The 21,765-nt window shown below is 52.8% G+C and overlaps 1 protein-coding gene across 1 annotated transcript; it reads left to right on the plus strand.

Moving 5' to 3' along the window:
• Positions 1–13,545: 13,545 nt before the first annotated feature.
• CEACAM16 (CEA cell adhesion molecule 16, tectorial membrane component) lies at positions 13,546–21,413 on the plus strand. The gene is made up of 6 exons (XM_061135834.1): positions 13,546–13,582; positions 14,811–15,155; positions 15,478–15,753; positions 16,864–17,142; positions 19,274–19,600; positions 21,232–21,413. The coding sequence occupies exons 1-6, from the start codon at positions 13,546–13,548 to the stop codon at positions 21,240–21,242; spliced, it is 1,275 nt and encodes a 424-aa protein (XP_060991817.1). The 3' UTR covers positions 21,243–21,413.
• Positions 21,414–21,765: the final 352 nt, after the last annotated feature.

Genomic DNA, 21,765 nt, shown 5'->3' on the forward strand with positions numbered 1-21,765 from the left:
GGGGACGACAGAGGATGAGATGGTTGGATGGCATCACCAACTCAATGGCCTTGAGTTTGAGCAAGCTCTGGGAGCTGGTGATGAACAGGGAAGCCTGGCATGCTGCAGTCCATGGGGTCGCAAAGAGTCAGACACGACTGAGTGACTGGACTGAACTTAACTGAAAGTTTAAATGAGGTCAGGGGATAGGGCTGTAATCCAGTACAATTAGTGTCCTTACAAGAAGAGGAAGAGAGTATTCCCTGGTGGTCCAGGGATTAGGACTCCTTACTCTCACTGTGAAAAGCCTAGGTTCAATCCCTGGTTGGGGAACTAGATCCCACAAGCTGTGCAGTGCAGCCAGAAATAAATAAATAAAAATTTAAAGTAAAAATATAATTAAAAGAAGAGGAGGAGACACTAGGGATGCACACGCATGGAGAAGAAAAACAACACATGAAATCATCATGAGGTGGTCATTCGCAAGCCAAAGAAGGAAGGCTCAGAAGAAGCCAAGTCTGCTGACACCTTGATGTTGGACTTCCAGTCTCCAGAATTGTGAGAAAATAACTGTTGTTGAAGCCATCAGGTCTGTGGTATTTTGTCATGGCCATTATAGCAGAGGAATATAGGTTCCTAGGAAATGGGCACCATTCCTTCTTCCTCCACCACAATGAAGCCTTATTTATTTAAATATAATGATAACTGGACTTTCCTGGTGGTCCAGTGATTAAGAATCTGCCTGTCAACACAGGGACACAGGTTCCATCCCTGATGGGGGAAGATTCCACATGCCGAGGGGTGCCTAAGCTGCAACTGCTGACTATGCCTCTCCCTATTTGAATCTAAGTTCTCAGAACAGCTTTGGGAGGCTGGGACTATCGTATTCCCATTTTGTTGATGGAGAGGTGGAGTGACTGCCTCAAGGTCACACATCAAGCATAAGGAAAGACCAATGATGCATCAGGATGGGCTGGGTTATGCTGCAGTAACAAGCAACCCCACACGTCCCATGGCTTAGAATGTCAAGAGGTTCGTTTCTCTCTCTCCTTTGTTTTTTAACATTATTTATTTATTTGGCTGCACCAGGTCTTAGTTGTAGCACGTGGGGTTTTTTATCCTCATTGTGGCATGAAGGATCTTTAGTTGCAGCATGTGGGCTTGAGTTCCCTGACCAGGGCTCAAACTTGAGCTCCTGCATTGAGAGTGCAGAGCCTTAGCCACTGAGCCACCAAGGAAGCCCATACCCAGAATACGTGCATGTGTGCATGCTAAGTCACTTCAGTTGTGTTCAGCTTTTTGCATCCCTTGGACTGTAGCCCGCCAGGCTCCTCTGTCCATGAGATTCTCTAGGCAAGAATACTGGAGTGGTTGCCACGCCCTCCTCCAAGGGATCTTCCCAACCCAGGAATCAAACCTGTGTCTCCTGTGGCTCCTGCATTGGCAGGTGGATTCTCTTACCGCTGAGCCTCCAGGGAAGCCCTCATACCCAGAATTTGGAGAATCAAAATATATGTGAACAGCCCAGTCAATACACCATCAGGATTCATGTCAGAGCCCACGTTCTCACCCACTATACTTTCTGGAAAGAAATTCTCAGGCAGGTCTGCCCTCCTCCATCTATTCATTCAGTGACTCATCCATTCATTCAGCAAGTGCTAGACCAGGATGGAGGGGGTGGCTGGGGAAGAAGTGCACAGAGCTGAAAGATATTTAGAATGAAATATTGATATTATATAATTTTATCCTGGATTAGATGTGGTGGATGAAGGAGAAGGGTGTTGTCAACAATGTGTCCGTTCATCTATTCAACAAACATTAATTGATCACCCGCTGTGTGCAGCGGTTCTAGGCTCTGAGGAGACACCTGTGAACAACACATACAGAGACCCCTGCCCTCAGAGAGCTGACAGCAAGCAGCACTGAAGGTAATGTCTGAGGGGAATGAGGGAGAGGGGCTATGAGGGAGAAGGAAACGGACACCGAGGAAGCCAGGGTACCAGAGTGCCCAGGTGCCTGGTTTGCCACTGAGGGGTAGGGAACAGTGGTGTCATCCAAGCTGCAAGAGGGCAAGGTTTACAAGAAATGAAGACATACATCCCCACAGAAACGTGTTCACAAATGTTCATAGTAGTGTTATTCATAACAGCTGGAAATTAAAACAACCCAACTGGCTATCAGCAGATGAATGAGTAAGCATACTGTGATCTACCCGGAGAGGAATGAAATAGGAGCTTCCCTGGTGGCTCAGTGGTAAAGAATCTGCCTGCCAATGCAGGAGACACAAGTTCGATCCCTGATCCGGGAACATCCAACATACCAAGGGGTGACTAAGTCTGTGCACCACAACTACTGAAGCCCATGCTCTGCAACAAGAGAAGCCCTCACAGTGAGAAGGCTGAGCACTGCAACTAGAGAGGAGCCCCTACTCGCAGCAACTAGAGACAAGCCCGTGCAGCAACAAGAAAGACCCAGCAAAACCATAAATAAGTAAATACATGGAATGAAATACTGATCCACACTATAGCGTGGAGGAAACTTGACAACACCATGCTAAGTGAAAGAAGCCAGACACCAAAGACCACCCAGTATGTGACTGCACTCGAATGAAGTATCCAGAACAGGCAAATCCAGAGAGACAGAAAACAGATTAGTATTGGGCAGGGGGCTGGGAGGGAGAGAGAATGGGGAATGACTGCTAATGGAGACAGGGTTTCTTTTGGGAGTGATGGAAATGTTGTAAGGTTGATTGTGGTGATGGTTGTACAACTCTAGGAACACGCTAAAAACTTGGCATGTGCGTTACATCTCAATAACACGGTTTTTAAAGAAAGAAAAGGGGAGGGCTTGGGAGGCCAGTCTTGAGTTTAGTTCAGCGTGTCAGCAGGGGAAGGCAGCTGGAGATGCAGGTCGGTGGTGGTAGATCGGGGACAGTGAATGGCAGTGCACCCTGCAGCATGGCTGCCCAGGTCATATCTTCTTTGTCACTTGTTGGGTTTGGGCTTGCTGGACCCATCCTGGTTGCGAAGACTTGCAGGCAGGGCGCGAGTCAAAGCGGAGCCAGCAGGGGGCAGCAGAGGGCCGCGCAGACCCACCGGCCAATGCCGGGCGGCGTGGTGCCGCGCGTCCACTTGCCTCCAGCCTCGGCCCCTTTCCTTGACCCTCTGGGCGCCCATGGAGTCCACACGGCTGCCCAGACCCCGATACATGGGCGCCTCCCTCCCTCGGTCTCACTGAGGCAGGCCGCGGACCCTGCTCCCTAGTGTCCTGAGCTAGGCCTTCCCTCCTCTCTACAGTCACCACAGTTTTCAACTATCTGCCGGGTCTGCCTCCTGGGGGCCCCTCAGTCTTACCTCTCAGACTTCTGCCCCTCCCCCCAACCCCGTGGTCTGTGATCTGAGGGACTGAAACTCTTCAAGAACCTTGAAGAAGGCATTCTCTTCCCTCTGCCTGGAGTATGCCTGTAGCCACATCACCCCCACTGCACACATTTATTCATCCTCCAATCTTGGCTCTGATGCCTCTTCCTCCAGGAAGTCCTCCCTGACTCCCAATCTGGGTCTGATCTCCCATTCTGAGTGCCTGTCCACCACAGCCCTGCCCATGCTAGGTCATCATCACTGTCTGGAGATAGATTTATCTCCCTGTTGGACTGTAAGTTCCCCAGAGAACACAGTCAGGGTCACCCGATGAGTCCCAGCACCACCCAGCATGGGGCACAGGGTAAGGGCTCCAGGAATGCGTGTGGAATAAGTGAACCTGCGTGAATTCTCATTATCTGTATCTCTTCTTCCTGTGTCCAGCATCTCCATTCATTCATTGACAAATATTTATTGAGCAATTACTATATATCAAACTCTGTCTCGTGAACTCAACTGAGCACCAGAGACAGGAAGATAAACTGGACTAACCCCCACTCTCAGGGAGCTCAAAGTGTAGTGGGGGAGGAAATATGGAAGCCAATGTAATAATAATTAATAATAAATGTTTCACGAGCATTTACCAAACGCCATGCAATAAGTGCTTTACTTCTTTATTTTATCCTCAAAACAGTTTCATGAGGCAAGTACTATGATTCCTCCTATTTCACAGATGCAGAAACAGAGGCTAAGAAAGGTCAAGTAAGGGACTTCCCTGGAGGCCTAGTGCTTAGGACTCCAAGCTTCCACTGCAGGGGGCATGGGTTCAATCCCTGGTTGGGGAACCTTTAAGATTCCACATGACCCGTTGTGTGGCCAAAAAAGAAAAAGGTCAGGTCACACAGGCTATAAAGGGACACACTGGGAATGGAACCAAAGACTTTCTAACTCCAAGCTTTATCCTCTGCACAGTTCCAGTCTGAAAGGAGGAGGGACCAGGATGTAACCCACACCCACTCAAATGCTGGGATCTGTGTGTCCAAGCAGAGGGCAATGCTTAATCCGAAGGAGGTATCGCTGATGGTGGAATTTCAGGCACCGGCCCAGTTTTTGGCCCGGTTAGGAAGAGACCAGTGTCCTTGGCTGGGACTGGGAGCCCCGAGGCGCCTTGGCTCGCTCAGCCCCATCTCTGTCCACTAGGGGTCGCTGCCCACCACCACCACCTACTTCCCATGAGTCCACGGTCACCTCTAGATTCTCAGGCCGGTGGCTCCTTGTTTTACAGACGAGGAAGTGGCTTCGTGGGGAAGGAAGTGCGCTGGGCCATGACCAAGAATGATAATGATTCATGGGGAAAACCCTTCTCTCCCAAATTCAACCCCTTTGTATGCAAAAGGGCACTGCACTCTGAAAGAGTCGGCCGGGGTCAGATGGTGCGAGTAGCCTGGCCTCAGAGGTGTGGACGCCCCTTCACCACCCTCCACCTTTGATGGGGGTGCAGGCTTGATCCTCTACTCGGGAAAGGGGCTGAGTCGAGCCCCAAGGTACTTTTATCTGCTGGATGCACTGGGGTTCCACAGATGGTTTCATCTGAGGAAAGCATTCCACTGAATGGACGCAAACACACCTGAAGGGAAGCAAACACTTCAAAATATTGAACCATTTTTGGATCTTGGCACAGGGAAACCCTTGAGGGGTGATGAAAGGGTTCTAAAACTATATTTGGGGAATGGCCGCATATTATGAACATTATGGGACGAATATTCCAAGGTGAATATTATGGGATGGAAAGTATGACCGCCCCCACCCCCACCCCCACCCCCGGCCCCCAATGAAGCTGGCAAAGAGATTATGATGTTCAGGAAGTGACTGGAAATTTGGACACATTGGGTATATGAAGACACTAAGGAATTGTTCACTGTTGGTTTTGTTTTCACTTTTTAGGTGAAATAATGACATTGCAAGTATGTTTTTTTAATGAGTCCTTACCTTTTGAAAAGACTGTGGTGCTGGGAAAGATTGAAAGCAGGAGAAGGGGACAACAGAGGATGAGGTGGTTGGATGGCATCTCCAACTGAATGGGCATGACTTTCAGTAAACTCCAGGAGTTGGTGATGGACAGGGACGCCTGGAGTGCTGCAGTCCATGGGGTCACAAAGAGTTAGACAAGACTGAGCAACTGAGCTGAACTGAACTGAACCGTTTAGAGATACAGACTGAAGTATGACTAAAAACAATACCGTGGCTGGAATTTGCTTTCAAAATCAAGTGGGAGAAGGACATGAGTAGGGACAGGAAACAAGATTGGCCTGAGCTTGGGGGAAGGGCATTGTTCTGCCCTCTGCTTTGGATTAGCACGTAAAATCTGAGGTTTTCCAAAGCTTTTAAATTGCTTTTAACCATAACTCAAAATCCAAGTCCAGCCCCTTCAAATATTCTTGATGGGGAAAAATGAGGCCCAGAGAGTAAGGACACTTAGCCAGGTTGCCCCTCCCAGGACCTTCCTGCCCTTTTGGGGTCCCCAGAGAACCCCGGCACTCTCTCTGCTCCCCTCCCACCTCCCTAATTCTGCCCTTCACTTCCAGGCCTCAACCGCATTCCAGAAAAACCCAGCCCCTCACACGTGCCAACCTGGCCCCCTGTGGCCCCTCACCCTACACCTAAACCTTCCCTTCTGTTCCTGGACAAGGGAATGGCAACCCACTCCAGTACTCTTGCCTGGAGAATCCCATGGACAGAGGAGAGCCTGGTGGGCTACAGTCAACGGGGTCACAGAGTCGGACACGACTGAGCAACTTTCATTCACTTCACTCACTCTGTTCCTCATTGGCTCTTATCCCAAGTTCAACTTTACCATCACGTGATTCATCTATAATAGGCCATCTTCTGTCCAAAGCACCCTGTTCTGGATCCCCTGCTCCTTTTTTAACTTTTTTCTTGGCTGTGCCACGCGGCATGTGGGATTTTAGTTAGGGATCCTGGTTCTCCAACCAGGTGTTGAACTTGTTCCCCTTGCAGTGGAAGTGCAGAGTCTTAACCACTGACCCACCAGAGAAGTACCCCCCTCTTCTATAACCAGCTCCTCCCACTGTCCTCTCTCACTTCCCAGCCACAACCCATCTCCTTGCCTTCCTCACACTCATCCTGGCCCTTGCTGCCTCAGGGCCTTTGCACTTGCCCATTGTTATTTAGTCACTAAGTCATGTCCCACTCTTTTGCGACCCCATGGACTGTAGCCTGCCAGGCTCCTCTGTCCCTGAGATTTCCCTCAGGCAAGAATACTGGAGTGGGTTGCCATTTCCTTCTCCAGAGGATATTCCCAACCCAGGGATCCAACCCGAGTCTCTTGAGTCTCCAGTATTGGCAGGGGGATTCTTTACCATTGAGTCACCTGGGAAGTCCAAGACTTCTGCCAAAAACACAGCTCCCCTAGATAGTCACAGTCTTCCTTGGTCTCCTCCTTCAGGTCTCAGCTCAAACATCACCTCCTAGAAAGACTCTCCCTGACCTCCCTACCAAGAGAGCAACCCCTGCCACTCCCGATCCTCTGGCCCTATCTCATATTTTTATAACACTTATCTCCACTTGACATGATATTCTCTATCAGTCTTTCCATTATAACCCTTCTCCCTCCAATAGGATTTAGCCCCACAAGGAGAGGGCTGTTGTCTGTCTCCCCAGCCAGCCTGGCAGGCAGTCAGTGTTCGATAAATATTTGTTCAATGATTGAATGACCTGGAAAAACCCAGGTGAATAAGGTGAGACTGGGATGGGGGCAGGGAGCGAGACAGGTATCCAGGCAACGGGAACAGCCAAGGCGAAGGTCTGAGGCTGGCCCCTCCAATCCACTGTCCACCACCGTCCATGCACAAGTAGCCTGGATGTTCTTCCGAGGGTGAGGAATTAAGGGGACGTGGAGTTTTTTCTCCCCAGCAACAGCCTCCCCAAGACCAAGCCCAGACCTTGCCAAGCCGGCACAGGAAGCCACACCCTGAAGTTAGATCCATGAGTAAATATTACAGCACCCTCAGCCTCGCCCTGGAGAGATAAGGGGAACAGAAAAGAGGCATCCAGAAACCTGCTTCAGCCTGGCTAAGCCAGTAGCTCCCAGAGTGAGCGCTCCAGCCAAAGGGACAGGGCAAGTGTCCTGTCCCGAGAGCCGCAGCCGTGGGTTCCATCTTAGAAATGTTGTCAGTCATGGGTGGAGTTTCGGAGAGGAGGCAGAAGGGAGGAGGCCCCAGGTCCCCCCCAGCTCCCTAGGGCACTAATGACGTGGCTGGTGAGATAAGAAGGCTGGGGTCAGGGGACAGAGTTGACAAAATAAGGTCAGAGAACATTGTCCCCAGCTGCAGAGAAGATTAAGACTTGTCCACTTCAATTTCCCAAAGCTAAGGTCTGAGCCTCAGTTTCCTCATTCTGCAAAATGAGTTTTCAGGGAGGGAGGGTGATGCTGGCTGAGACAATAGGTAAAGCCAATAATGTCAAAATAATGCATAAATCGTTAGTAAAATATATCAGTGACCCAACCACTTCTCCCCTCCGTGGGCCAGCCATGCATACACTTTAAAATGTTTTAGTATCACATGAAGAATAATAAAAAGAAACAGGTGAACCAAATCTATGTCAGCCATCTGAGCCACTAGGGAAGCCCAACATAGGCAAAATGTTATCATTTCAACATGCTGCTAAGTCTCTTCAGTAGTGTTCAACTCTGTGTGACCCCACCGACTGTAGCCCGCCAGCCTCCTCTGTTCATGGGATTCTTCAGGCAAGAATACTGGAGTGGGTTGCCATACCCACCTCCAGGGGATCTTCCTGACCCAGGGATCAAACCCAGGTCTCTTATGTCTCCTGCATTGGCAGGTGGGTTCTTTATCACTAGCACCCATCATTTAAACACGGACTCAATATAAAAAGTGAACAATAGATTTTGCATTCTTTGTGTATGTGTCTGGAAGAAATCTTCAATATTTTGTGGGCTTTTTTCTTCCTTTTTACTTTCAGGGTTTTTTTTAATTTTTTTCAGTTTTATTAAGAAAAAATTGATATAGGGAGTCCCCTCATGGTCTTCATGCTCTCACTAGAGAGGGCCCGGGTTCAGTCCCTGGTCGGGAAACTAAGATCCCTCAAGCCACGCAGCGTGGCCAAAAAGAAAAAGGAAAGAAAAAGCTGAATATATCACTGTTTAAGGTGCACCGCAAGATGGTTTGATTTACATATTTTGTGAAATGATTGTCACAACAGGTTTAGTTAAACCTGTCACCTATAAATACAATAAGAAAGAGGAAAATAACTTTAAAGTTATAGATGTTATAAGACATGAAGGTTTAATACCTCCACCTCTCCTTCCTCATCCTCTCTTCAAAATTTTATCATGCATGCATGCACGCCTGCATGCTCAGTCGTGTCTGATTCTTTGCAACCCCATGAACTGTAGCCTGCCAGGCTCTTCTGTCCATGGGGTTTTCCAAGCAAGAATTACTGGAGCAGGCTGCCATTTCCTTCTCCAGGGGATCTTCTCGACCCAGGAACGGAACCCATGTCTCCTACATTGCAGGCAGATTCTTTACCACTGTGCCACCTAAGAAGCCCATGCTTTTAATTATATCAATAATTAGTGTTTGCACCATTATAATGACAATGTAAATATTGTTCACTGCAGGACCTATTAGGATACTGTGATTATGTGTCTTTTCTTTTAGTTGAAGTGTGATTGACCCACAACACTGTTAGTTTCAGGTGCACAACATAATGACTCAATACTCCGTACATCACAAGACGATCACCTCTTCGGTGTGTACGTTTCACTCACAGCTCATCTAAACTCGGATAAGCTCATCGCAGTGACTATCACACTGGATGAGATGGTTGGATGGCATCACCGACTCAATGGACATGAGTTTCAGCAAACTCTGGGAGCTGGTGAAGAATAGGTAAGCCTGTTGTGCTGTGGTTCATGGGGTCACAAAGAGTCAGACACAACTGAGTGACCGAACAACCACCACCACCCTGGACAGCATGTCTAGACTTCTGCAGTCACCCACTGCCTCCCATCACCTGCTGTCACCTCCCACAGTCTGTGCCCCACACGCGGCCAGAGATCCTAGTAACACCTAAGTCAGCTCCCATGCCTTCTCCACTCACATCTCTCCCAGGGCTCAATCTCAGAGTGAAAGCCAAAGTCCTCCTGTGGCCCACAGGGCCCTGCAGGATCCGCCGTGTTCCCTCTCTGCCCCCTCCGCTCACTGTGCCCCAGCCACACCAGCCTCCCACTCACCAAAATACTGCTGCCTCAGGGCCTTTGCACTTGCTCTTCTGTCTGCCTGGAATGCTTTCCCCCCAGAATCCCCCAGAGTCGATTTTCCCTCATTGAGTCTCTACTCTGATGTCACCTCCTAAAACATCTTCTCTTGACCCTACATAAACCAGTGCCCCAGACACCTCCATCCCCTCTCCTGCTTTCTTCTTCTCCATCACATTATCTCCACCTGATATATTACATCTATTTATTTGTCAGCTGACTATCACCCCAACAAAAGGTCAGATCTATGGGGCAGGGATTTTTCCAGTCTTATTCGTAGCTGTAACCCAGAACCTAGCACAGTGCCCGGCACCTAGTAGATGCTCAATAAATGTTTGTTGAAAGGTGAATGGATGATGGCCCCTGAGTACCCAATGCCCACCCTGGAGTAGGCACAGCACTGAGCCCTCCATGCACCTGCTCTCCCTTACCCCCAGAGAAACCCCAGAGAGGTCAGTGTCATGATCACCTACCACCCACTTGTCAGACAGGCAAAGGCCCCTGCCCAGAATGGCCAGGTTTACTTTCTGCCTAGATCTGGGCCTGGCACATAGTAGGTGCTCAAGAAACCACAGCACTCAATGGGACCAAAAATCCAGGCTCATGTCTGGGAGCACCAGGCCGGGGAGGCTGGGGAGATGGAGCTGGGAATGAATTAGGAAGTGCAAGGACCACAGAGAGAGGAGGGTCTGTGTGTTGCTGAGGGTGGTAGGGAGCCATGGTGGAGTCTGGACAAAAGCCAGGATCTGTCCTCAAGATTCTCAGAGCCAAAGCCTCTTCTCGCTACTCAGCCAGATGGCAAATCCCCAGAAACCCAGACCTCCCTGGAGACTCCTCTGTGTCATCCGTCCCTGGTGTCCAGTTTCACAAACACTCTCTCAGCCTCTGCTCCATCATCTGATCCTCTGCTGGGGACACAGTGATGCCCACATCACAGCAGCCCTGGTCCTGCCCTCCCACGACTCAGTCACTTTGAAGAAACAGACCTACCCCCTGACAGTGAAGACCCAAGGTGGTCAGGGCTGGGACTGACTGGGGATGAGGGGTGCACCTCATGAAGTCTGGGAGTCCAGGAGGGCTTCCTGGAGGAGGAGGGGGAGTTGTTGAATAGGCAATGAAATACAGCAGGGGGAAGCAGGGATGTGCTGGGTGGAGAGAGCACAAGTGAGGCAGAATAACTGGAGCAGAGTTCCCAGAAGGAATGGGTGTTCAAGCAGGCAGGGGCCAGGCCACGCGGGGCCACAGTGACAAGCTGGGCTTTCTCCTGAGGGCACTGAGGAGCCATGGCAGGTTCTGGGCACTGAGAGGGAGCCAAACCAGGGTCAGAGACCAGGGAGGAGTTGGGGAGGGGAAGCCAGATGAGGGGCCAGTGCAGGCTGGGGAGACCTGGACTAAGGCAGGAGCCACAAGGAGAGAGACAAAGATGCACAGGGCATTTAAGAAGCAGGCATGATAGAGTGGTATGCGGGGGCGGGGGGGGGGGGGGGCGGTGAGGAAGGGTAGATTAGAATCAGGGACAAGGCCCCGTCTATGTCCCAGTGACGGTAGGCGGTGGCGCCATCTCTGATAAGAGGGTGGGGAGGAGGAGCAGGTCTAGGGGAAGATCTCGAGGTCAGTTTGGGACAGGGTGAGCGAGAGGTGCCCAGAGACATCCGGGGAGGTGGAGGGGGGAAGCATCCTGAATGATATCCTGAGCCCCTGGATGAGGTTCCTGGGGCTCAGGGGAGAGGGCTGGGCTAGGACAGAGAAGGGTGAGTTGAGGTCACAGGAGGGATGGGGGAAGCAGACCATGCCAGGTCACCCACAACTCACCTGGCTGCACCCACCCCTCTCAGCTCACGCTGTCCCCCACGTCAGAGCCCCGCCCTTCCAGGGCAGCTCAGGACACAGTGCTGGAGGAGCAAATCAGGACAGGTGAGCCTCAGCTGTGGCCCCCAGCCCAGAAGCAGGATGCTAGAGCCTCAGAGACACCAGGACCCAGACACCACGGAGATACTGATAACACATTTGTCAAGAACTACTTGACTGGGGAGTGGGGGGTGCTTCCCACCCCCACTCCGTCCCCCCACGGCCTCTACCAAGCATCACCTTCCCAGAGACAGCCCCCTTGCCCCCCCCCCCCCGCCACCACCTCTGGCCCCAATTCCAAAATTGCCAGCCCCCTTCCTGGATTGATTTTTTCCCCATAGCACTTATCTCCATCCGACATGGGATAGATTTTATGTTTGGTTTGTTTATCCCACAAATCTCAGCCCCACAATGGCAGGGATCCTACCTACTAGCCCCTAGGACCGTGCTTGGCAGACCAACAATGCTGATTAAATATTTGTAGGATGAATGAATAAGCAATTTCTTTTTTAAAAAATAATTTTTATTTGTTTATTTGGCTGGACCGGGTCTCAGTTACAGCATGTGGGATCTAGTTCCCTCACCAGGGATCAAACTTGGGCCCCCTACATTGGGAGCATGGAGTCTTAGCCCCTGCACCACCAGGGACGTCCCTGAGTGATTTTTTGTTGAGCCTCCGCTCTGTGCCAGGCATCATGGTAAGTACTTCACACAAGTTCATTCATTTCATCCTTCCAACAGCCCACGACGTGGGTATTATCATCGCTCCCATTTTACAGATGAGGAAACTGAGGCCCAGTGGGCTCCATAACTTGCCTGTCGTCATGAAAACTAGGAACAGCGGAACTAGGTCCAATAACACCAACCACCCCTTATGTTTGGGACCCAACTCTGCCAGGCGCTAAGTTCCTGATACATGGCATCTCACTAACTGCTCAGCAACCCTGATTAGTCTACACAGCCCTGGTGTTCAGAGCAGTCAACAGAGACTCGGGAAGAGGCTGCTTCCAGCCCCACTTCCAGAACGTGTAGAGCCAAGGTCAAGACTGGACTCTCTCTGGCCCCAAAGTGTTCGCATATGCCTATTTCACAGACAGAAAGAACAAGGCTTCAAGGGAAGAAGAGAGAGAATGTGGATTGCTCAGCCCCAAGTAGGAAACCAACAAGAAACACAGCCCCTGGAACTTCCAGTGGTTAAGATCCCACACTTCCAATGCAGGGGGCCCAGTCAATCACTGGTCAGAGAACTTGGACAATATGCCACCACTAAAGATCCTGCCTCCCACAACGAAGATTAAAGATTCCATGTGCCAAAAAAAAAAAAAAAAAGATTCCATGTGCCGCATCTGAGAACCAGTGCAGTGAAATAAATAAATACGTATAAAAAACAAACAAAAAATAAAAAACAAACAAAAAACAGAGCCCCAGAGAAAGGATGCAGTCACTAGCCTCCTTCCCTTCTGTGTGGGCTCAGAAACAGCAGAGTTCAGAACCCCCTGCCTGCAGGAAGTTGGGCAAGTCAGAGTCCTTACCACATGCCTCAGTTTCCCCATCTGCCCGCAGAGGCTCTGACAGTGATCACACCACAGGGCAGCCACTGAGATGAAACCTGAGGATCACCCACAGCTTTGGGCCTGGGAAAACAGCAGTCACTGTGGATGGGTTTTATCCCTTGGTGTCCCCCACAAGTGGGCCTGCACCATGGGTAAGAACTGCCCTAAAATCTTCCCCTGGCCCTCCTCCCGCCTCCCTGGTGACCTGGTTCCTCTCCTGGTACCAAACCCAGGCCCTCGGCACAAAGAAGGTCAGGCAGCGCCCCAGGAGGCCTGACCAGGTCGTGGCCCCTGGCTCGTGCCTACCACACCCGCTCTGGTACTCAAACGGGGCCCCAGATCCTCGGTGACTCGATCCCTCCAAATTCAGGTGATCTCCCCCAGCTCCAAATCACCGAACCCTCCCAGGTCCAGCGCCAGACGGAGCCAAACCCCAACCAGGAAGGGCCTCGGAGCGCCAGGCCGCCAACGCCGTTGTCTCCAAGAGCCGGCTTTGGGGTGAAAGATGGTGCTGACCCGAAGCAGATGGCTCCTTCTCAGTGGTGAGCAAGAACAGCACCCCTAGAGCCTTAGCCCCCACGGTCTTAGGGAAGGGAGGGGAGCCTGGGGAGGGAAGGTATAAGCCAGAAACCCAGCAGGTGGGGGCGACAGCTCTGCTTCATGCAGGCACGATTTGCTTCTCCAAGAATCACCAGTGTAGGGCAGGCTGGGGACTGTCACCCAAAGAGATTTTTGAGGTGACTTTGGAGATTTCTAAAACCGGGGTGTAAGGTAGGGTTAGGGAGCCACTGCTGTGCCTCATTCATGCAACAAACCCTTACTGAGCTACAGAAGCCTTAACTAGTGTGACTTGTAATCAACAGTTCAGCCCCTCCCTCAGGATGTGGTTTGGGCAGTTGCTTTCCTCTTCTCATCCTCAGTTTCCTCATCTATGAAATGGGTCTAACTCCTGGGGTCATTTGAAGGTCATCCCCAGCAGCATTTACTACCATCTACTGGGTGTTGTCCTATATGCTTTTTGTGTATTCATAACCACCCTACCCATGACCCCCACTCCATAGACTGGAAGCCTGAGGTTCAGAGAGGTGAAGTCGCTGGTCAGGGTCACACAGCCAGAAAACGACAGGGCTGAGTGCTAGATCCAGAGCCCTTGCTCATAGCCAGGCTCCATCAGCATGGAAAGCACCAGAAACTAGGCCAGACATGTAAGCACTTCTTACGTGAGAACCGCCGCAGCTTCCTGATCCAGGCAGCCACATGCAATTCCATCCCAGGCAGACCCGACCAGCTAGTCGGGTTTGGGGCTTATCTCCCGGGTTGAGAACACAAGGGGTGGAGTGGATTAATCACAGCCCTACTTTCTGCTGTGATTGAGCCTGGGGCAGCAAAGGAAGGGCACCCAACCAGGAGCCGGGGTTCCCAGGGGGGCTGGATGAGGCAGCTTAACCTTGTAAGTGGAGGCCTGATGACCCTTATGGCTGGGGAGAACCCTCTGGGTCTCATCCTGGGTCCCACAGGCTGAGTGGGTGCTGTGAGCTTGCTATAGCAAGGTCTATGCTAGATCCTTAGCACAGCCCATCAAATCCGGTCCTCAGATCACAGCCCCCACCCCCCGCCCCAGGACTGAGACCCCTGTTAGCACCCGGCAGACAGTTATTGAGCACTTACTATATGGAAGGAACACATGTGCCAGGAGCCCATGTGTCCTCCCCCATCAAATGTGGGAAGCGGTCAAGCCCGCCTCACCCCACCCTTCTGGCTCGTTTTCAGCTGCGTTCCTGAGTGCGGGGGCTGAAATCATTATCACCCCCGAGCCTGCCCAGCCAGCCGAAGGCGACAACGTCACTCTGGCTGTCCAAGGGCTTTCGGGAGAACTGCTGGCCTACAACTGGTACGCGGGGCCCACACTCAGCCTGTCTTACCTGGTAGCCAGCTACATCGTAAGCACAGGCGATGAGACCCCCGGCCCAGCCCACACGGGGCGGGAGGCTGTGCGCCCCGACGGTGGCCTGGACATCCAGGGCGCCCTGCCTGGGCACTCGGGCACCTACATCCTGCAGACTCTCAACAGGCAATTTCAGACGGAGGTGGGCTACGGACACATGCAGGTCTATGGTGAGACACCCCCCAGAGCCCCCTCTACCCTAGCTGGGCTTTCTCAGCTCCTTCCCAATCCTTCTTAAAAAAAAAAAAAAAAAACTAAAAAATGTTAAACCCATCAAAAAAAAAAAAGAAAAAGTCCTAAAATAATATTAAAATGCTCACCTCCTCCCAGATGGCTTCCAGGATTAAACCTGCCTCTCATCCTGTTCTTTGCCCCTCTGGCTGGGGTTTCAGGGGTACTGCTGGGATCCAGCCATGCCCCCTGCCTGGGGAGGGGGAGACCCTGGGAGCAGGCAGTGCCCGGCCCCCTCCCCCTCTGTCTCTTGCCCCACAGAGATCCTGGCCCAGCCCGTGGTCATGGCCAACCGCACGGCCTTGGTGGAGCGCCGGGACACCCTACACCTGATGTGCAGCAGCCCCAGCCCCGCTGAGGTCCGCTGGTTCTTCAACGGCGACACCTTGCCCATCGCCGTGCGCCTTGGCCTGTCCCCCGACGGCCGGGTGCTGACCCGGCATGGCGTCCGCAGGGAGGAGGCCGGCGCCTACCAGTGTGAGGTCTGGAACCCTGTCAGTGTCAGCCGCAGCGAGCCCGTCAACCTGACCGTGTACTGTGAGTCCTCCCAGCCCAGCCCCCAGCCTCATAGATGGGGAAACTGAGGCCAGGAGAGGGCGCCCGAGGGCACACAGTGAGTCAGTAGGCCAGCTGGGCTTAGAAACCAGAGTCCCCTCAAAATGCACTTGACCCATTTCCAAAGGATGAGAAGACCACGTTTGAAATTGAATCATCTTTCCCTTTGAATCAATACCTCCGGGACTGGTTGTTTTCAAAGGGGAGAGGGGACATGAATGGTGGAATGGGAGGAGAAATAAAATTAAAAACATAACCAAAGTATGGAGTCATCCCCAGGGGCAGCAGATACACCATGTGGCATTCAGAGAAAGGGCTTCCCAGGTGGCTCAGTGGTAAAGAATGCACCTGCCAATGCAGGAGATGCAGGTTCGATCCCTGGGCGGGGAAGATCCCCTGGAGAAGGGAATGGCAACCCACTCCAGTGTTCTTGCCTGGGAAACCCCATGGACAGAGGGGCCTGGGGGGCTACAAAAGAGTCAACATGACTGAGCGACTGAACGGCAACAACAGCCCAGAGGAAAGAATCACTCAGGTACTCGACGGATGGCGATGTAGAAAAACTTAGAACCTAGAATCCTACAACCAGGGAATTCTGCGTTTGAGAAGCTCTGGGTTCTAGACGCCGAGAACCCCAGAAACTCTAGAGGCAGAGATTCTTAGACTCTAATTCTAAAAACTTAGAGCTGCCCAACCCTAGAATCTTAGAAACATAGATTTCTAGACTCTTAGCCTCCTAGAACATAGAAACCCCTGCTTTTGGAACCCTAGAATTCTAGATTCTTAGAATGGCTTATTGGAAACCAATCATTGAGATCTTTTTTTTCCCTTGATGAACCCATAGATGTCAAAAACATCTTGCAGTGTTGTCTGCTCCAACATCATCTTTCTACAGAAAAGACAACTGAAATCCCCTGAGAGGGAAAGTGATTGTCAAGATCTTAGAGCAAGTTAGAGATGCGTGTGGGATTTGCAAAGGCCAGAGCACTTTTTTCCTGCAGGTTTTCCCAGGGGCCCCTCCAGCCGGGCGGGTGCCCACGCCGACGGCCCTCTCCCTCCACTGCCCTGTTTCTCTCCCTCCTGCCCTCACAGTCGGCCCAGAACGCGTGGCCATACTCCAGGACTCCACCGCCCGCACAGGCTGCACCATCAGAGTCGACTTCAACACCTCCCTCACGCTGTGGTGTGTGTCCCGGTCCTGCCCGGAGCCCGAGTACGTGTGGGCCTTCAACGGGCGGGCCTTACGGAACGACCAAGACCACCTGAACATCAGTGGCATGACGGCCGCCCAGGAGGGCACGTACACGTGTATTGCTAAGAACCCCAAGACCCTGCTCTCTGGATCTGCCTCAGTGGTGGTCAAACTCTCTGGTGAGTCTCCCCCGAGCCTGGCCACCGCCCCCTCCCCTTGGAGGCCCACTTGGACCCCAGCTTTGGCTGCCCCACCCACCATTCTGCTGCCATGATGGGAAAGGGAGAGATGCTCACCCCATTCATTGGCCAAGGGACCAAGTGGCATTTCAGGTGGACCCTCTTCATCCCCAGGTGACAAAGGGAAGGCAGTCTGTGCCTTATCACACACCACCCCACCCCCGGAAAAAAAAAATCAACATATCAGACTCTCTTCCTTGAGGGGTGGCAAAGCCAGAAACGGGCCACATGTCCCAAACCGTGCAGCGGTAGAGTGGAAAAACATTCGATGTCCCTTGACATGAATGCCCCTGTTTTAAATTCAGTCTGTCACAGCAGCTGTAGGCTGGAACCCCCTCCCTGCCCCAGAAACAGCTGAACCTCCCCGCAGCCAACTCAATTATTCAGTTATCTGGCGCGGATGCTGGTATGCGCATGCGCACACCCGCCACAGGCAGCCGCACTCCCGGGGAAATTACAGCCATTCATTGGCAAATGGAAAAACACAGCGAGAGAGGCACTGTCTTGCCTCTGTCCTTAAACAACCTGGCGGTGGGGGTAGCACGGACACAGCTGGTGTTCTCAGAGCCATCAGGATCCTCAGGGGACATCTGCTCATCCCCTGGGGATGGTGGCTTTGAACCTGAGGGCCTCATTCATTCCGCCTTGGTTCCTTCCCAAGTGGCCACCATCCCCCGGGGACAGTGGGAACAATCCTTCCCTCCCTCGTGCCTCCCTCCTACTAACAGGCTGGGTCTCATCCAAAGGGTGGAATCTCTTTCACCCAAAGCAGAAATGGCATGCCCAGAGGTAAGTGTTCCTCCCGCCCCACCCTACGGGGGGCCTTGGCAGCTGGTCTTGGTAAGACCCAGGGGGGTGGACCAGATGACCTGAGGCACTGCCCAGAGCCCTGTCTCTGCAGGTCAAGATGGGGGTGTCCAAGGTGTGCAGGTTTCTGCAGGGAGTGGGTACAGCGGCCCCCAAGGGCCTCCTGAGCTGTCGGCCACCCTGTGGCAAGTACCAAGGGGGGAGACAGAGGAAAGGGAGCCAGCACTCTGGCCCCACCTGGTCTGATGGAGGAGACATGGTCTCTGCCCTTGGAGAGATGGTCTTGAAATAGGGAAGCATGGCCTCCCTATTCAAGAGCTGCCAGTCAGAGAGAAGAAGCAATGCCTCACACGCCACCCGAGCAGTGATGAAGATGACATGACTTCTAATCAGATGGAGGAGACACAGGGGACACTTAAGGAGATTTTGTATTCTGATGGGGGAGACAGGGTCTTAAAGAGACATGGCTTTATTTTTTTTTTTTTTTTTTTTTTTTGAGAATTCCTAGTCTGATGGGGGAAACACAGTTTCCACCTTTGAGGGTACTCCCAATCTGATGGGGGAGTACAGGCCCACCACTTTCTAGGAATTTCCAGTGTGATGGGATAGGCATGCCGCCCCCCCATTCAACTTCTGGGGTCCCCAGCTGACTGGAAAGACCCAGCCCAATAATAAATTGGAATTTCCAATCTGATGGAGGAGACATGGCCTCCCACCCTGTGGAATCTTTCCATCTTAATGGGGAACTATAGCTCCCCCTATTCTGAGGTCTTGCAAGCTCACAGAAAAGACAACACCTGGAGTACATAGTTCCCAACGATCTAATGGGGGAGACACGGCCCCCATAATCTGAGAATTTCCAATCTGATGGGGGGTACGCAGCCCCTGGACTTTTAACAATTTCCAATCTGATGGAGGAGACATGACTCAGCCCCCTAGGGTCTTCCAGTTTAATGGGGAGAGATAGTCCCCCAAGGACTAGAAATTCCTAGTCTAAGGGGAGTGAGACAGCCCCCACGCATGGGGGTCTCCCAAACTGATGAGGGAAAACGCAGCTCCCTGGCGGGCAGGCATTGTTGAGACACAAAATCTGCCTCCACTGCCACACAAATCACCACCTCCTTCCTCTGTCTCCCTTCTGGCACCCCGGCACGGGGAGGGTCAGTCAGTTGGGAGAGGCATAGATGAGCGGGCTGGGGGTGGGCGGGGGGCGCTGTGACCCATGCAAGCCCAGCTGACCCACCCGCCCTCGCTGTCTCCCCAGCGGCCGCGGTCGTCATGACCATCGTTCCGGTGCCGACCCGACCGATGGAGGGCCAGGACGTGACGCTGACCGTCCAGGGCTACCCCAAGGACCTGCTGGTCTACGCCTGGTACCGCGGGCCTGCCTCCGAGCCCAACCGGCTTCTCAGCCAGCTTCCTTCCGGGAACTGGATCGCAGGCCCCGCGCACACAGGCCGGGAGGTGGGCTTCCCCAACTGCTCACTGCTGGTGCAGAAGCTGAACCTCACGGATGCTGGCCGCTACACACTCAAGACCGTCACGCTGCAGGGCAAGACGGAGACGCTGGAAGTGGAGCTGCAGGTGGCCCGTGAGTGCGCAGGAGGGGACGGGGAGGGGTGGCTCTTTTCAGAAAAGGGCTCCCAAAAGTGGGGAGGGGGAACTCTGCCTCCTCCAGCTGACTTGAGCCTCCCCAGATGGAGCTCCTGCCTCGTCTGTCAAAACCGATAGACTGGGGCAGACTGGCTTCCTCCATCGGACTGGGGGCACTCAATGGGACTTCCATGCCTTCTCTCTTCTGTAAGAAGCACACCAGACCAAAGGTTTCAAAATACAGGGTGTAGACTGAGGATAAGGTACCCTTTTTCCTGGGACATAAAATACAGGAGACACTGCCGCTACCCTCGGGCTGCACTCCTCCCATCAGACTAGCGGTGTAGAGTGAGGGTGGATCCATGCCTCCCTCTTCAGACTGTCATCTTAGACAATGCGGATCGTGTTTCATGCTTTGTGTTACAATAAGAGAACAGAATTTCTACCCTCAGAGGGTACATTTCTTTTTCAAGCTGAAATAAGGACGATCTTCTCCATCAGGATGGAGACCCCTAGGTAGTGGGAATTGTGTTTCCTCTGCAGACCGGAAATTCCAAGTGGTCAGAAATAATGTCTCTTCCATCAGACTGGGAATTTCCAGATGTTGGGGACCATAACTCCCAGTCAGACTGGGAGCTCCCGGAAGTCAGGAAAAATATCTCCTCCATCAGACTGGGAGCTTCCAGATGTTGGGGACCGTGTCTCCCCATCAGACTTGGAGCTCCCAGAGGAAGGACCATGTCTCCTCCATCAGACTGGGAGTTCCCAGAGGAAGGACCTTGTCTCCTCCATCAGACTGGGAGCTCCCAGGGGTAGGGACCATGTCTCCTCCATCAGACTGGGAGTTCCCGGAGGAAGGACCTTGTCTCCTCCATCAGACTGGGAGCTCCCAGGGGTAGGGACCATGTCTCCTCCATCAGACTGGGAGTTCCCAGAGGAAGGACCGTGTCTCCTCCATCAGACTGGGAGCTCCCAGAGGAAGGACCTTGTCTCCTCCATCAGACTGGGAGCTCCCAAGGATAGGGACCATGTCTCCTCCATCAGACTGGGAGCTCCCAGGGGTAGGGACCATGTCTCCTCCATCAGACCAGGAGCTCCTAGAGGCAGGGACCATGTCTCTCCCATCAGACCGAGCATCCTCAGAGATCTGAGAGGCCATGTGCCTGGAGCCTTGCCTCCCACATCAGACCTGGCAGTCTCAGAAGACATGTCCCTGAGTCAAGGACTCTGACCCCCCTCCCTAAGACTTGACGTGCCCAGGATCAAGTACCCAATCACTTCCAGACACCCCTAGCACCCTCCTTCATCCACTCACTCATCAAAACCTAGTTTTCTGTGTCAGTGTTGGGGGGAGAATGCTGGTCCATGACAGCAGGTCACCCCTTGATGAAACTTCAGAACTCCTTTTCACCCTGTCTCTCTTCTCACAGTCAACCTTCCTTCCTCGCACAAGGACCAACGCCACACCTTCCTGAATCTGAACCTGGCGCAGGCTGAGCATGGGGCGGGTGGGGCCGCCGGGAGGCCAGGGTCGGGCAGGGGCGCAGGAGGAATGGGGGCACCGGGGACCTGGTCCCCCGCCTCCCCTGATGGCTTCCTCCACCCCTGTGCCCCGTCCTTCCCCCACAGTCCTGGAGTAGCACTGTGGACCTGGAGACCTCCAGAGAGACGAGCTCTTCACGTCACTCTCCTTGTCTCCTCCCCTGGAGCAGAGGACCACTCGCTTCCAGCAAGGATGCCGGACCATGGTCCTCTGGTCTCTGCTTTCACCCTAGAGTTAGAGCCAACATGGCCCTACTCCTTCACCGAGCTGTCGGAGAGCCACAGAGGCTATAAACATCCTGGTTAACAACGCCTGTGTCAGCCTCTCCTTCCACCGCTGCCACCCTTGTCATTCCTGGTGGCCACACTTGCTTCCCTTCCCACCCAAGATGATCTCGGTCTGGCTACATGCATGCACAAGGATGCCCAAAACTCAGGGCTCCAAGCCCCCACTGCTTCATGTCACAGCCTCAGGCCCTTCCCACAACACCCCAGGTTATTTCTGAGGGTCCTGCTTTCCAGTGGCTGAAAGAGTGCCTCTCCTGTGGCTGTGGGACATGCCACCACCCCCCACACTGCACCTCCCTCCATAACCTGGAGTCTGACGCAAAGCTATTTGTG

The sequence above is a fragment of the Dama dama genome, chromosome 4 (genome assembly GCF_033118175.1).
Source record: "Dama dama isolate Ldn47 chromosome 4, ASM3311817v1, whole genome shotgun sequence".
NCBI lineage: Eukaryota > Metazoa > Chordata > Mammalia > Artiodactyla > Cervidae > Dama > Dama dama.